Consider the following 17,119-nt stretch of genomic DNA (forward strand, 5'->3'; position numbering starts at 1 on the left):
AAAATAAATAAAAATTCAAAAATAATGTTCCACAGTACTTCTGAATTAGTGTTCCAGCTTTATTTGTGTAAATACATACATACATACACACTTTAATGCACTTGGGATTACAATCAGCCAGTTCAGTCAATAAGATAGTGCTTAAAAAATTCAGTATAAAAAAGTCAAAATTTTATTTGTCATTCTGAATAAAAAAGAAAAAGAAAACGGTAACATCACGTTTTATGGAGTACATTTCTGTAGGAAAATGCTGTAGTAAAAGTAGTCTTCTTTTTTTGGCATGAATATGGAGTGAAATAACAGTATTAGAAAAAGGGAGTGAATGCAGCAGGCTCGATTCAAAATGATGTGTCCAAACAATCCAGGAGCTTCAGGCTGCATTGACAATCAACGGAAAATATGTTGGGATTTTTTCCCCCCTTCAGCTGGAGGGAAAGGCACTGTGGAGGTTTACTCATTTTTAAACAGGTCCACTGATCCAAATCATAGGTTACATATATGTAGGCACTGGAAACTGCACTTGAGGAGGCCATGATCACAGATTACAGTCTATTAACATCTACAACAGTGACACTACACATGGATGTTGTGTGAGAAAACAGGGGGGGAAAGCACATTCAACAAACCTAACTCATTACTGGAGTTATAATCTTGGCACAGAGGAGTGATCGAGGTGGTTATACCTGCAGCATTTGCCAGGTACTTAAAAAGTGACAGTTAATAACAGGCTATGAGATAATGATTAACTGTCAGACTAGTGTTCCCGAAACATGAAACATTTGAGACAGAAATGGTTAAAACTTTGGCGTGACCACAAACATATCAGAGAAAAATGTCCAGCATTTGTAAATACTATACATATCAGCTCAGTTTAAAAACAACACTGATAAAAAATGTTTAAACTGGTTATTCTTCTTCCCTTTCGAAGGCCACCGGAATAAATAGAAGTGTTTTTGAGAACTGCTGCTCAGTTATTGCTTTACACAGCATGTCAGGAGATCACAAGATGTATGCTCAACTACATTAGTGATGTATATTTTGAACTACCTGGAGGACTGACAGCATCCAGTTTGCCCAACAGGATTGTTCTAACAGGTCAACCATCTGGACTGGCTGGTTTGATAGTCTCAAAAGCCTCATACAGATATTGTAAACAATGGTGCTAGTCTGAGAATGCGGTAACAGTCAGAAATGTTTAGTTCATCCCTCAGATTATCTTTTGGAGTGAAACAGTTGAGGCCAGCCACAGTGGGAACAACGTATCTATAAGCTCTGACAGCCTCTCAGAGTCCAGGGAGGTCTGCTGTTTCTGATGGTCCACTCTGGAAGTGTTTACACGTCTTTTTCTTGGCATTTTCAAAAGAGCAAGTGTCTCTGTGTCAGTCTCACTGGAGTGGATTATCAAACACAGAGTCTGGTAGAACAGAGATTTTCAGCTTCTTTTCTGGCCAGCTGTACTCCTTTGGCAACTTTGTCTGCAGAAAGAGAAAACACATGCAAGGTATACCAGGCATGTAGTCACAGTGCCTAAAACTGAAAGTAAAAGGTAACCTGCAAGGGGCTTTTGCTTGCCTCATCACGAGTGTTGAGTTCCTGTAAATCCCCGAGCATCTGCTCCACAAACTCTTCAGTCAACAAAATCTATGAAAGGAGAACAGAATTTAGAAAATAAACTCATTAAACAGGAAAGCAACAGCCACAGGTCAGAGTTTCCGTGTGGGTACCTGAAGCCAGGGGCCATGGGCTGCATAGGGATGCTCTTCAGTAGCAAAAGCACCTTCAACTCCTGTAGACACAAATGTGATGGCCGTGTCTCCATTGATACTTTTATATGTGAAGTGTCTCCCGTGGAGCAACCGCCCTCTGTAAAAGATCAAACACAATCCATTATGAACTAACCACATGATTACACTCATAAGTTGTGTTTGTTTTCATTTATGTTTGCCATAAAACAAGATTTCTTATGTCATAAAGAAATTGCTAGTAAGCTAAGTTTTAACCTTTTATCTTCTGAACAATTTTTTTGTGATGACTGAGGATAGGCAGTTTGCCATTTTGCATCAGAGGAAGCCTTAAAGAACTGACCTGTTGAAGATAATAAATCAAGGTCAAAATGCTTGAAATAACCACGAGAATTAAACTAAATCTGTTAGTCGATGCTGAGGAGCTGAGCGCTTTATAATTCAGGGAAATAATCGTAAACATTTAAAGTCAGTTAATTATTTAAATGAATTTAAATTAAGAGAAACACTATGTTCAGCAGTTTTCAATGGGAGGAATAGAAAAAAGAACCTATCACAACCAAAAGATTTGTTTCATTAATATCAGAGAGGACAGTTTGTAGGAAATATGACATAATCGCCCTTCATTGCGGTATCACATAACTGGGACATAACACTGTGTTCTCAACACATTTCTCCTCCGTTTACACAGAGCTCTCTCTGTACAGTAACTCTAAGCTTGTTCTCTCCTAAAAATGAGTTTAAAAATAAAGCAGGTTGAAACTAGTGGAAAATAGACTTCCTATTGGATAGTCCGCTCAGTTGGCATTTTGTTTGGTTACACACATTCCTATAAATGTCACCTATGCCCCCCCTCCCCCCCCCAAAAAAATCCAGATGGATTGTAAATTCCACAAGTCACAGAGTATATCAGAGATCTTATTGTTTGCTATTGCAAGTTTGCCATTTGTCACTTCAGCATTAGAGGGAAATGGTACAAAGGAGACTTTCGACTGGATAGTCCGCTTAAATGGCATTTTCTTTGGTTACACACATTCCTATAAATGTCACCTATACCCCCAGTAAAAAGTAAACCAAATCCAGATATTACTGGACTGTGAATTCCAAAACTCACGTTAGAGGCAATAACTGCATTCTTTTTGTCAATAACGGACTCCTTTCACCAAGTGCAGGCTCTCTTCTCTTTCTCATTTTAAGATTAACATTTTTTTTCTCTTCAATGTAAGATGGCTGAAATGGTAAGGATTTATAGACCATGTGACTGTCATGAACATATGGAGGTAACTTTAACATCGAATTTATATCTGCCAATCCGTATTAATGTACTATCTTTGTCCTAAATCCTCTTCCTGCTGTTTGATACACTTCTCGCTGTGTAGGCGAGCAGGAAGGAGAGCCAGACATGCCTCACATGCTGTGTTGACAGCACTGATTCAGTTGCTCTGTCAATGTACACTAATAACCTTCGTTGACTTCTCTGTTTAAGAAAAGCTAGGAAATAGATGTAAAAACACCAAAACATGTTAGACAAATACAGAGGATCAGAGTCTACGTCCAACAGTCCACTGTTAACAAATACTAAATTCCTGAATGTCAGTTCTTTGATGTTACAGGTAACATTAATATCGACTTTAAGCCGTTTCACATTCTGCTCACTTATGATAACACTAGGCCCACTAAAAAGCAGCTAACTTAACTATTTTCTTCAGACTTTGAAGTGATATCAAAGTACATGTGGGAGGAAGTTTAACTGATATTTGAGGGTGCCTCAAAAACCTCCTCATTCACCCCTGAGGAACTAGTGGTCCTACATGCCATTATATTCGGCCACACCTGTTCAAAATAAATATCTGGGGTATCCTTTCGGTCTCACATACATTCAGAAAGGGTTAATTTGCCCAGCGGTTGTAGGAGAGGAAGAATGGTGCTTTACCGCAAGCAGAGGGGCAACAGTGTGCCTGACTCTTGGTTGAATTTCAAATGGACACTCTCCAACTGCCGTGTTCGGACCAACTCATGAGGAACAATAGCTGCTGAGCTCTCACTCTCCAAACTGTCCTTTCGACTCCTGATAAACACAGAAAGAAGAAGAAAATAATCTTAGTGAGGAAGTAGAAAATGGTATGTTCACTGATGAGTCTGTTAGAAAACAACTAAGGAAAAGGCAGCTTTTTGGCTCACGCACACACACACGTGCGCGCACACACGCACACAAACAGATTTCGCAACTCCTTTCATGAAGCAGTTACCTGATACAGCAGAAGACCCAAAATTCCACAGAAAAGCAGCAACAGAATAGCAACACAGCAACATAATATGCTGGTAGCTAAGAAAGAACGGTGATGATAGTTCAGATGTCACTGGGGATTTGAGTCACAGCACAAGAGGGAGGGAGTTATCCTGGCGCAACCCTTGTGCTGAGCTGAACCCATGTTAAGATTGTGAGTGCTGGAGTGTAGGAGGAACACTCACTGCGGTCTCTCGTGGCTCTGTTTCTGGCTGTTGATAGGTGGTAGGGCTGCTTTGCTGTTAAACTCCAGTCCTTTTCTCAGAGTCTCCCTGATCTGCTCTGTGTCTGTCAGCCCACAAACAAAGACAGAAACAGGTATTATTTCATTAGGTTAGGCATTTCTGCTCAGCTTGAGTATCTATCGTATGCGCTTCTTTGGAAGCTGGCATACCTTTGTCTGAGAGCCTGCGTGGCTGTGATCCAATGCAGATTGATCGACTGTCCTCCTCATCCTCTGGCGGCCGACTCAGATCGTCCCACACACACTTGGCGCTGACCCCACTCAGGTTCGAGCCTTCTGTCTCGATACCCTGGTCCACTCTCTCCTGCTTAGATAGGCAAGAAATATACACAAATTGTCAACACAAGCTCACATAAAACACGACGTCAACTTCTTCAGAAATGAAAACGATGCATAAATATCTACAGGCAATAAAGAGGTGATAAAACTTGTGACAGCAAAACAAACCAAAAACAATAATATTAATTAAGAAAAGGTTCCCTTTAAAGTGCTTTGTAGAAGATTTTGCTTCCAATATCAACAAATCATTGACCAGGACCAATTAGCTCTTCAAATGGTTTCTTTTCAACCACTACTACTTCTTTTGGCTGCTCCCTTTAGGGGCCGCCACAACGACCATCTACCAACATCTCACCCTATCACTAGCATCTTCCTTTGTCACACCAACCCTCTGCATGTCCTCCTTCACTACATCCATTAACCTTCTCTGTGGTCTTCCCATTTTCCTACTGCCTGCCAGCTTTATATTTAAAATCCTTTGTCCAATACATCCACTATCCCTCCTCTGCACATGTCCAAACCATCTCGTTGCCTCACTAACTTTGTCCTGAAACTGCTCTGATATGCTCATTTCTAATCCAATTCTCATAGGATATGCTCATTTCTGGTCACGCTGCAAAGAAAATCTTTGCATCTTCAGGTCTCCTACCTCCAGCTCAGGCTCTTGTCTTTTTGTTAGGGCCACTACCTCTCCACCAACAGAGTGGGTCTCTTGAACCCATCTATCACTCCTACTGCACACCGCACACCTCACCCCTGTCTCATTGTCTTCATAAATGTCCTGCACTACCCTCAAATACTTCTTCTCCTCTGCTGACGACCTGACACAGTACCACAGTTTCTCTGCTGACACCCTATTGTATGCTTTCTGTAGATAAGGCGTGTCAAACATAAGGCCTGGGGGGCCAGAGTCTACCCAACAGTGAGTTTGACATTCCTGCTCTAGAGCCACAGGACACAAGACAGTGCTACTTGTTCTAATCTTCTATATAGTGGCAACAGGTTTCGTTTGAGTCACACTAAGCTTAACTCTTTACAGAAGAGTTAAAAAAATATAAAACAGTAGATTTTGATCATGCTTAAGTTTCTATGACAAATATTTCCAAAAACAACACAAAATAAATAAATAATTAAAGACCATAAAACTGCCTCTTTATGTCATACTGTATAAAAGCAACATGGTGCAGAATTGAGTAAAGCTTACTTGTAGCTGTGGATCAATTTCAAAAATGGTCTCTCCTCTCCTCATGTCAGTGATTAGCCAGGGGCCACCGGCTCTGTGCACAGGAAAAGCATCACCATTAGTTCAGGTCAGCATTAACTTCAAGTTAAACACACCAAGTTAATAAATTAACTAGTAACTATGCTCTTCACTTGCTGCTCACAATGTACTCAAACTGAACAGCACAACAAAGTGGCAATCACATAATGGTGTTTCTATTCAACTCAGTTCCTACAAGTTCAATGATTGACCATTTACAGGCAACTGTAAAAAAAAAGGAAAGAAAGAAAAACAAGAGAAAAATACTGTGACTGAGCAAGTAAATCATTTAGATTTTATCTGCCGGATATGGAGTGCACTAAAAAGGTAAAGAAATATGTGTGTAATGCTTAAGTCAAGTTATGCTTTTCACTTCAAATGATGACTTTCATGAGAGTTCTACAGAAAAATCACACGCAGGTTTGACTAATCAACACCTACGTGTAAATCCAAGCTAAGCAACAGAATAAAAAGTAAAACTAGGTTTGACCAGATCACCTGCTACACAGTTCTACTCACACTCTGACTCCACGCATCAGCTCCAGGATACCCTGTCCATTCCACTGTTGGGCCGCCTGCAGCTCCTCTGTACATACTCCCACAATCTACGAGAGACAAATTTTATGGTTTTTACACCAACTGTTATAAAACACCCCATACCTATTTTATTAATATTGGGTAACATTACATAATATTGAATAAATGCCAAAATATCATCTGATAATTCAAGATGGATTTTTGATACTGCGTTCCTCTCCTCATTTGCCTACAGTCAACTGTTGCAGCCGTTTACCGTCACAAGGGGGCAGTGTCACAAACAACAGGTCTGCAAGCTACTCTTCGTTGTTGGTCCTTCAGCCATAAAACGCAGTTATATCAGCTAAAAAAGCAAAAGAATAAAAAGCATCCATTGTAGCCACCTGTCATACACCTCGGAGTATGTGGCAGGGACTAAACACGATCACAGACTTTAGAGGGAAAACCACCACACCGCAGACCACGGCCTCTCTGTGTGAGGATCTAAACGTATTCTACGCTAGATTCGACACAGCGAACACCACGAGACCGGACAGTGTGCGCACCGCGGATGACGTCAGTGCGCACACTGTGTCTGAGGAGGATGTGCGGAAGTGCTTCAGGAGGGTGAACGCACGCAAAGCTACTGGTCCGGACGGGATTCCCGGCCGCGTCCTCAAGTCATGCGCGGCTCAGCTGGCTGGAGTGTTTACACACATCTTCAACCTTTCCCTCTCTCTGTCTGTAGTCCCAGCCTGCTTCAAAATGGCCACCATCGTCCCTGTACCCAAATCCTCCACCATCTCCTCATTGAACGACTGGCGACCCGTAGCCCTGACCCCCATCGTGAGCAAATGCTTCGAGAAGCTGGTCAGGGACTTCATCTGCTCTGCACTACCCGACTCACTGGACCCTCTACAGTTCGCATACCGCCACAACAGGTCCACTGATGATGCCATAGCCCTGACACTCCATGCTGCCCTGTCACACCTGGAGAAGAGAGACACGTATGTGAGAATGCTGTTTGTAGATTACAGCTCAGCATTCAACACCATCGTTCCCTCGAAGCTGGACAGGAAACTGCAGGATCTAGGACTGAGCAGCTCCCTCGGCAGCTGGATCCTTAACTTCCTGTCTGACAGACGCCAAGTGGTCAGACTGGGCAGCACCACCTCATCCCCCATCACACTGAACACTGGTGCTCCACAGGGGTGTGTACTGAGCCCTCTCCTGTACTCACTCTACACCTACGACTGCACGGCCACTAGAAACTCCAACATCATTGTGAAGTTTGCGGACGACACTACAGTGGTGGGTCTTATTACCAACGGTGATGAGACGGCCTACAGGGAGGAGGTCAGCGCCCTGACCCACTGGTGTCAAGACAACCATCTCACCCTCAACGTCGCAAAGACAAAGGAGTTGATAGTGGACTTCCGGAGGTGCAGAGGAGTACACACCCCCATCACCATCAACGGCGCCGCTGTGGAGAGAGTGAGCAGCTTCCGCTTCCTTGGTGTACATCTGGCTGAGGATCTTACGTGGTCAGTACACATAAACAAAACAGTGAAGAAGGCGCAGCAGCGCCTCTTCTTTCTCAGGAGACTGAAAAGATTCGGCATGAGCCCCCGCATCCTCAGGACCTTCTATCGCTGTGCCATTGAGAGCATCCTCACTGGATGCATCACCACCTGGTACGGCAACAGCACCGCTCACAACCGCAAAGCTCTCCAGAGAGTAGTGCGGTGTGCTGAACGGATAATTGGAGGTGAGCTTCCCTCCCTCCAAGACATCTACAGGAAGCGGTGCCTGAGGAAAGCAGGGAGGATCATCAAGGACTCCAGTCACCCCAGCCATAAACTGTTCAGACTACTACCATCAGGAAGGAGGTTCTGCAGCATCCGGTCCCGTACCAGCAGACTGAGAGACAGCTTTTTCCATCAGGCCATCAGACTGCTGAACACTTCATAGACACCTCACCCTCACTACTGGAACTTCAACATTATGCACTCCATACTGTATATAAATACCACTGTTTTGCACATACCAACCTCTGTATATTTTATATATCTTATTTTATTGTTTACTTTATTTCATTTGTAAAACATGTATATACATACTATATACACACTCAAACACACACACGTAGAAAAACATATTTAGTATACACATTCAGTAATGTATATACCTTTACATATTGTACATATATTTATTACTTTTTAGATTAGCCATTTTATATTTTGCTTGTTTTACATTATTGTATTTTGCACAACTCTGTTGCTTGTGAAGCTCGCACACAAGAATTTCACTCACATGTACTGTACCAGTGTACCTGCACATGTGATGTGACAATAAAAGTGATTTGATTTGATTTGATTTGATCTGTGGCTTTTTTTTTAAATCTTTGATTTCTGTGCTTCTCCTGTTCACACTGAACTCTGCTGCCATTTTTAAGCCAACAACTATGTGAGCCATGAACTTCATTATCGTCATTAAGCTATGTAAAATGTAAATGGACTGGTTCTTATATAGCCCATTTCTACTCTGCCTGAGCATCAAAGTCCTTTATACAACTTGCCTCATTCACCCATTCATACAAGCACATGGAAGTGCTTTCTAGCTAACATTCACAGACATTCATTTTCCATCCGATGCATCTGAGAGCAACTTGAGGTTAGTATCTTGCCCAAGGATATTTGGCATAGGACTGGAACAGCCAGTCGAACCACCAACCTTCCGATTAGTAAATGACCTGCTCTACCCCCTGAGCTACAGCCACCGCTATCCTCTGCTGTTGGGCTTTTAAAGGACTTCACAACACAATTTTTACATAGGTTTCATAACCCAGCATAGGCAAAAACCTACTCAAAGAGACACAAACGCAATACCGCAAATCTTACATTAATCAACTCGACACAGAATCGTTTTGAGCCTACTGTCAAGTGGATTACACTAGTGACAAGTGACATTAAAAACTCACCTGGAGAAAACTCACTGTGCCAAATGGCGTCTGAACCGGTTGCATCTGTGGGTCTTCTGTAAGCAACATATGCTGGATACGAGATTCACTGTTGTCCAGTGGACTGTGCCACGATACATGGTCACCACTACAAAATGTGTTTTCTGCATGAGTGAAGAGAAAAAAAATACATTATTTTTTAAAATAATAACAAATCATGGGATTATAATTTGTCTAGCAGACACCCTGTCATGGCTGCTCAAACAATCTTACTTTCCTACATTTCATCATCTGACTGTACATAAACATTGACGGAAAGGTCCAGCAACATGAGAAGAGGGGAGGCAGATCAGAAAAAGAGGTAGCGTGAGTAACAGTCAAAAAGAGACCCAAATATGGAAAGAAAACCATAAAAACTACATTTCCGTCGAAGCTAATCTGACTGTTTGGGAGGTAACACGCGCCCACGCCAGACACTTCAGGAGAAACGAGAGGGGGGTAGATGGCCAGGAATCAGCATTCATTTAGCTTAGGGGCCTAGCCCACCCACACACAAATTGACCCCAGCTGGAAAGCAGAGATGGACTGAGTAGAGGTGAGTCTGGAGTAAAAAGTCTTCTCTTTCTGCATGCTCCCTTCTTGTCTATCAAATTACATTATTTACACAAATTTTGGATTCAAAGGAGCTTAGCAACAGTGTATACACCCATGCAGAGTACATATATTCACACTACCACAACTGTCTTGTTTGTAACTTGTGAAAACAATCCTACTAAAAACAGCAAAAGATAACAAAAGGGAAATTAGATGTCCTTTCAATACCCAGAGCTACAACACACAGAGCCCAGAGCAGACTCCTCTAGTTAAGCTTGTTTACATGCATCACTGGGATTTCAAGCTACCTTTACAAAGAACACATTCTTTGGCACACCACCATGTTTTTGCTTGGCCAATAGAGAGTTATCACATTAAAACTTTGCAGTTAAATCATTTGCTAGACCGCAAACAAGCTGTGACAAATAAGTACACTGTGTTACAATTTTTTTAAGTGAATGACCAAGAATTTACAGATGGCTGCAAAATGGAAAAAACAAAACAAAAACAAAACAGCAAAGTGTCTTGGTCAGATTTTGGGCCACAATGTGCCACCGACCAGTATCAGTGCACCATTGCGTAGATTCTTCAAATCTCTGGAACACTGCTAGAGGCATGATATACAATTTTTTAAGCGAATGACCAAGAATTTACAGATGGCTGCAAAATGGAAAAAACAAAACAAAAACAAAACAAAACAGCAAAGTGTCTTGGTCAGATTTTGGGCCACAATGTGCCACCGACCAGTATCAGTGCATCTTATCTTATCTTATCTTATATGCATTTCTTTTAACAAGCTATCCCCTCTTCGGGAATAACTTTACCTTTCTGTTGCAGTGGCTGTCTTGATACTGTTTATTCAGATCAGTAATAAGAGAACCATGATATCAGCCCCACAGTGCAGTGGCAAGTGAAAGGCTGGTGGTTCAGTTCCAGCCATCTTTGCTGTTTGTCCACTGTACAAGGCTACAGCGGCTATTTCAAACTCTTGCACATTGATCTGACCAGAAAAGTATCATCTAGATAGGATGTAGCAAAAATGCAACAAAAATTAATGTTTTGATCTTTGCTGAAAGTTCTAAAAGGTAGAGCAGGGCGATATGGCCAAAAATATTTATCACGATATATATTTGAAAATTTGCGATAACGATATAACTGACGATGTAATTGATGCGAGACAAAATACAACTCTACAACTTAACTAGCGCAAAAAAAAAACCCCATTCATGTATTTTCACTTAAACAAGCAGCTGTTTTTATGTGCATCAAAGCTATATAAAAATTTAACAGTGCAAATGCAAATTCCTTGCTGAAAGTTTAACCAAAAGGCATTTCCAGTAGAAATGGGCTGACATATCCTGAGCATAACCATGTATAATATCCACTGAAGTTAAAAAGAGGTGCTTTGCAACATGAAACCACAGTGTGCCAAATAAAAAAGTCAAATACGTATTTTTCGGACCATAAGGTGCACGGGATTACAAGGCACATTAAGCAAAACAAAGCAGTCAGATAAAGCAAACTTTATTCAACTCATACTTCTTGCTTCTTCCACTTCTGTACCATTGATTCATTAATGCTGTATTCTATCACAGCTGCTCTATTCCCGTGTTGTTGCAGTATATTAATGACTAACCTCGTATTGTGGATGGATTGTCTTAGTTGTTCTCCTGACTGAAGTTTGGTCCGTTTACAGCATCCTGCCATGCGATTGCATTTGTCTCTAACCATCAGGAACCCTCACGTTAACTTTTATCGAGTGAAAAAGTGTTAGCGTTGATTCCTCCAGATTCACTGTTTATGTTATGCTAACATAGCTGTGTCGCTAGCGATCACGTAGCACATCATTATATACCAGCTAGCCCAACTTCAGTAACCTTACAAACGTCACTGCTGTTTAGTTTCCTGTCTTCATTTATGTTGGAAGTGATAGCAGAGCTGTACGTTTGAATTTTTTCAGAAATCTCTCAGTAAGAACATGCTATATCATGCTCAGGTAACTAGCGAAACTAGCGAGCTAACTTCCGCTAACTTCCTGCTAGCTTCTAACTCGGTTAAGTGTAAGAAATTCTGTTTTCATGGATGACTGGATGTTAAACATCATAGTTACACATGGTAAAGCAGCAATGCTGATCGTTTTAATAAAGATGAAAGAATTTAGACAGTTTTTTTAACTCTCAGTGATGCTGCAGTGTTTGTTTGACTTTGGGACCTGAAGCGGACGGAGTTTAGGACCCAGATTACTCCCAGATTTACGAGCACCTTAGTCCCACAAATACGGCAATAACAACAGCCTGCTTGCATGTTCTACAAAAAACTGTGCTTTGTTGTGTATCTGACGGACAAACACCAAACCAGTTCCACATCACTGAAGTGGCACCATTTTTACAAACTAATTCTGGTTCATCCGCTTCACTCAACGAACCGCTTTCTCCCTTCTCATTCTCTGTTGCCGCCATGCTTTTTTGGCCATGTGCGTATGAAAACAAGGCACTGCGCATGGGCGTTTTACCCATCTTCTATCGCGATATTTCATTTTCTTATCGTTGCCTAACATTGTACCGGTATTACCATGAACGGTATAATATTGCCCAGCCCTACTAAAAGGTAATAACTGCAGCGACATGCACAGTCATAACCTTGTGCGTGTTAATGCAACTCACAATTTAGACTGTGTCATGTTTACAATACATAAACTTAACTTGATCTGCAGTAAGCCTGCAGTTTCAATCTTCATGGCAGACTGACCAGGGTGCACATTCATATATGAAGCCAACATGACGCTATCAGATTAATGGAAGGGTATGCATGTCTGAAAGAGGCGAAACACATCAGTCTAAAAATCTCCCACAGACGCTACACTGGTTTGAGATATGGTAATAGTGAAAGGAATAGTATAACAGTAACATTATTCCCATTCTCTTTGAGTGACACTTGGTGCTCTATGAATGGAGAAGACATCCCAAAAGACAGCACCCACGTCAAGATAAAATTATGACATCACAGTACAACGATCTATTTATTTTTTTAACCACTTAACCAGTCTTTTGCTGATTATTGAGTTATTTTCTATACAATGTTTAAATCAACAAAAATAAAACAAAATTTATTTATGAAAATAAATTTCTTTTTAGTCTGAAAGGCATTCAATTTGATGAATTATCACAACTTAATACAGTTTGTTTCTGTTGTTTAAGATTGCAGCATGGTGGTGCCCTAAGCATGAATGTTAGCATGAAATGAATGGTTGTCTCTTGTATCAGCCCTGTACTACTGCACTACTACAAATATTTTTGCTGCAAAACTACCCACAATAAAGTTTTTGACCTCTTCCAATTCTTTTGTTTGATTGTCTTTTAATATGACCTTTATCCATGCAAACATTTTTATAAATTGCAAAACTGCTTTGTGAACTTACCTGACTGGAAGACATAGCGAGCCAAACCTTGCATTAGCTCAGCTGGCCATGTTGGAGGTGCGGTCTCCCCCACCTCTCTTTTGAGTCTAAAAGTGAGCTCAAAGCCAAACCCACTTGGTCCATCTGGCCCTGTAAATCTGACAAACAAACTTTATGAGAAAATGGACTGACAAAATGTCAGCACTTATACCTTTGTGTTATTCTTATATGCATGAAGGCTGTGAAAAGCCAAATACTTATTGAGATGAACGAAATATTCAGAGTTCACAGTTGGTCAGGAGTGGACATTTAGTAAAGGGCTGATAACTAAAATATTGTATGGGTCAAAATGACTTCCCACATTCAATAAACGGTCACACAGAGGGGCGTTTAAAAACCAAGATTTGTGTTACTGACACAGTACTTACTCATGAACACGGTTATCCCCATACAGGTCACTGAGTCCAAAGCTCACATAGTGCCAATGCTCCTGGACGTCCTGAGCTGGACAGCCTACATTTCTATACATACTGATGTAGTCTAGCGGATCTGGTCCACCGAGCCTATGAGAAGCAAAAAATGAGAACCATGTACAGTTTTGTTATTGTTGTCAGTAGACACCCCAATGTAAAGACATCTGGGTTACAATGGAAGTCATTTATACGTATAAACGTAGTGAGACACATTTCAAAAGCTGGATTTAAGCCAGTATGGCTTAGAAGAGACATTCTCAAACTTTCCGAATAACAGTAACTACAGTATGGCTTCTGGATGTTGGGTTAGCTACAATGTTAGCTTGGAAGCTAAGCTAGTTCTAGGCTAATATTTAGCCATTATTAGATTAAATATATTGTACAAATATAATGCCCGCACGCATGTCAGACGAGCAACAGCAACATGGGTTACTTACCAATATTTTACAATAGCTGTTACTTGAAGCGGGTTTGCCTGCTCGGGATAAAGTCGCCGACATTCCCCATAGATAGCCTGCAGCCCAGGAGGAAACAGCGGCACCAGCCCGTGGGCTTGTGCACCACTGGTAGGCCGTACCTCATCCATGCCACGACCTCGAATAAACCGGGTTACTCTATAGAAACAACGTATATACAGTTACCGTTGGCAACTACCACTTGTTCAAAATTAGGCTAAACTAAACCATAAAAGCTTCAGACAAGTACTGCTGTGTAATAACAAACGATAAACTCTTTTCTGTTGCCCCACTCGGTAGACGCCTGTTGCTCATCCTTTACAAAGAAACTACCTTACCATTGGTTGGCGAAAGGCCATTGCGTCAGTGACTGGCAGCATATTGTAGCCAATGAAAATAAAGATAACGGTTGTGTGAATTTGTGGATAAATGTAATTGGCTGAAATGATGCTTATCAAATAGTTAAGGGGACATGCACTTTCAGGGTTGGGGTGTTAACGTTTTTAAGTAGGCAAATTATGGCTAGGTAGTTAAAAAGACAAAAAACAAAAAACAGCCAACAAAAGAGTAGAAACTCTTTCAAATACATTGCTGAGAAAAAATCTTTTAACTCCCGTGTGACGTGTATGTACAGAATATAACCAGCAAAAAATCTTTCAAATAGAGTATGTACTAGTACATACTCTAACAAGTAACAGACAGCTGTCTGTTACTTGTTAAATTATTTCCTTGTAAAAAAGTCTTGCATTAAATTTTATGATTTTTTTCACTTGCAGTTAAATGTGTTAAATGGAAATAATTCAAACGTTTTGGGTTTTTTTTTTTTTTTTTTTTACTGTTTAATCTGTATGTTCTTTAAAATGATAGTCTCCAAAAGTAATTAACTATGTGTGAACTGTAGTAAGGTAAAACATATCATATAATAGAAATACTGACATGCCTTTAAAATCAACTTACTTGTTTATAGTACTTACTCGCTTTACTCCCATGCAATAACCATCCACCCACTGTTTAGACAAAGTATTTACTTTATCAGTTAGAGTCAGAGATTTCAATCAAAATCAGCCTGAAACGTTATTCCTTTGAAAAGGTCAACAAGTCAAGATGTGACCATGACTGAGCAGTCACTAAGACACTACACTGTGTGTTCCATGTTTTGAATAAAAATGCAAACAGTGAATAGTAATTAAAGATTATTCAAGATTTTTCTCACTGCAGAAGCTTTCCTGGATTCTAAATGAATGATAACAAGAAGGGAGGGAAGTATTATTTGTTTTAGAAAAAAGTATGAATCCAAAGAGCTATTACATTTCTAAAGAGACCCTAAGTTTACTACATAAGCATTTCTTTCAATAGAGTGAATGCATGAATAACAAAACACAGTGTTACAGCATAGTAATGCTGTATATAAGATTCCTCATCACGAAGAGGTGGCGACCTTGTTTTGCACATATGATCTTTGTGCCTTATTACACACTTTTGTCTACACATGCAGTGGCACACTTGTAACTACTGCTATATATTATATAACAACCTAAAGAACTGTATCCTGTGATGCTGTTTATCCAAGTGAAATTTGGTTCAAATGTAGTATAGTATGTTCTCTGTGATTTCAGTCCCACTCTAACCACTGTGGCACAAGTCCCAGAAAAGAGTACAGCCTGAAGGACTGCCCCCCCCCCCCCCCCCCCCCCCCCACACACACACACACACACCAAAATGGGAGATTTCTTAGGTGAGGTTGGAAATGATGTATTGTCCTGTCATGACGCTTCCAGACATTATCAAAAGACTTTGTGTACAGTGTATGGCTTTTTCCAGACTGACTTTCAGAGACACATCTGGGAGCTGTTTTGAGAGAACGCCTCCACTGCAAATGGCACAAATTAAAACTAAAAAGGACGGTGCATTAACAAAAGGGGGCATGGTTTATGCGGGGCGTAGATAAGAAGAGGAAAAGATAGCTAATACACTTTCGTTTTGAATGTAGCTTAGATGTAATGATGTGGCAGCCCTGTGAGCACTATGATTCACTTGATATTTACTGTTTCAGTGCTGGTTACAAAGACCCACATCATAATGTCATTTAGTGATAATAGTATTATAGAAATTGCATACGTCTTTCATTCCCACCAATTGTAACACTACACTGCTTAATTTAACTTGAGTTGCCAACGCTGATACCAGAAATGAGTTGCTTTAAACCTGTTCTGGTGTGTCATAACTACAATATATGTAGGTGAGTATTCCCGTCCTGAACGACTATACAAAAACGTGGTGTTTTGTAAGTTATACGTCAGATTTTTGCACTGAAGGCAAAACTTACATTACCGATTAATTAAGTCAAAAAGAAAGCACATATTTAATACTGACATACTTTTACCAGCTCTTGCAGAATTTTGGAATTATTAAGCTATAGCCATGTTGGAGTTAAAAATGTTAAAAAGTAAAAAAAATTTATGAGAGGCAACACACACACACACACACACATATATGTGTGTGTGTGTGTGTGTGTGTGTGTGTTTAACATTTTTAACTTTAACATGGCTATAGCTTAATAATGCCGAAATGCTGCAAGAGCTGGTAAAATTATGTCAGCATTAAATACGTAGCAGAGCAGCTCTTGAACTTTCTGACGTACTTTTTACCATAATTTTTCCTTTTAAAAAATTGCTATTAATAAATAAAATCCCCACAAATATGGTTGACTTTTGATTGGGTTTATTAACAATACATAATGACACTTTATAATAATACTGAGAAACACATTAGTCATTTCAAAATGTATGCTTTATTCACAGCAATAATATGTGCAATTAAAAATTAACTCCTCATTCACAGGAATCTCCATACAAACTTTACACCAAGCATTATTTTATTGATTTCACACGGTGGTAACTTCGGCATTCTGG

At 40.4% G+C, this 17,119-nt stretch overlaps 1 protein-coding gene across 3 annotated transcripts; it reads right to left on the reverse strand.

The window, feature by feature from the left end:
- Positions 1 to 57: 57 nt before the first annotated feature.
- Positions 58 to 14,531, reverse strand: sufu (suppressor of fused homolog (Drosophila)). 3 transcript variants are annotated; one of them, XM_063491960.1, is made up of 12 exons: positions 14,190 to 14,531; positions 13,708 to 13,842; positions 13,301 to 13,437; positions 9,310 to 9,452; positions 6,333 to 6,418; positions 5,757 to 5,829; positions 4,424 to 4,577; positions 4,215 to 4,317; positions 3,676 to 3,810; positions 1,725 to 1,863; positions 1,573 to 1,641; positions 58 to 1,475 (listed from the first exon to the last, which is right to left on the reverse strand). In XM_063491960.1, the coding sequence occupies exons 1-12, from the start codon at positions 14,336 to 14,338 to the stop codon at positions 1,386 to 1,388; spliced, it is 1,413 nt and encodes a 470-aa protein (XP_063348030.1). In that variant the 5' UTR covers positions 14,339 to 14,531; the 3' UTR covers positions 58 to 1,385. The 3 variants fall into 3 exon arrangements, 2 of the variants coding, with proteins under 2 accessions (XP_063348030.1, XP_063348029.1); XM_063491959.1 differs by having other exon boundaries at positions 4,424 to 4,580; XR_010095430.1 differs by lacking the exons at positions 58 to 1,475; positions 1,573 to 1,641 and adding an exon at positions 2,001 to 2,085 and having other exon boundaries at positions 1,769 to 1,863; positions 4,424 to 4,580.
- Positions 14,532 to 17,119: the final 2,588 nt, after the last annotated feature.

This window comes from Pelmatolapia mariae, linkage group LG13 (genome assembly GCF_036321145.2).
Source record: "Pelmatolapia mariae isolate MD_Pm_ZW linkage group LG13, Pm_UMD_F_2, whole genome shotgun sequence".
Lineage (NCBI taxonomy): Eukaryota > Metazoa > Chordata > Actinopteri > Cichliformes > Cichlidae > Pelmatolapia > Pelmatolapia mariae.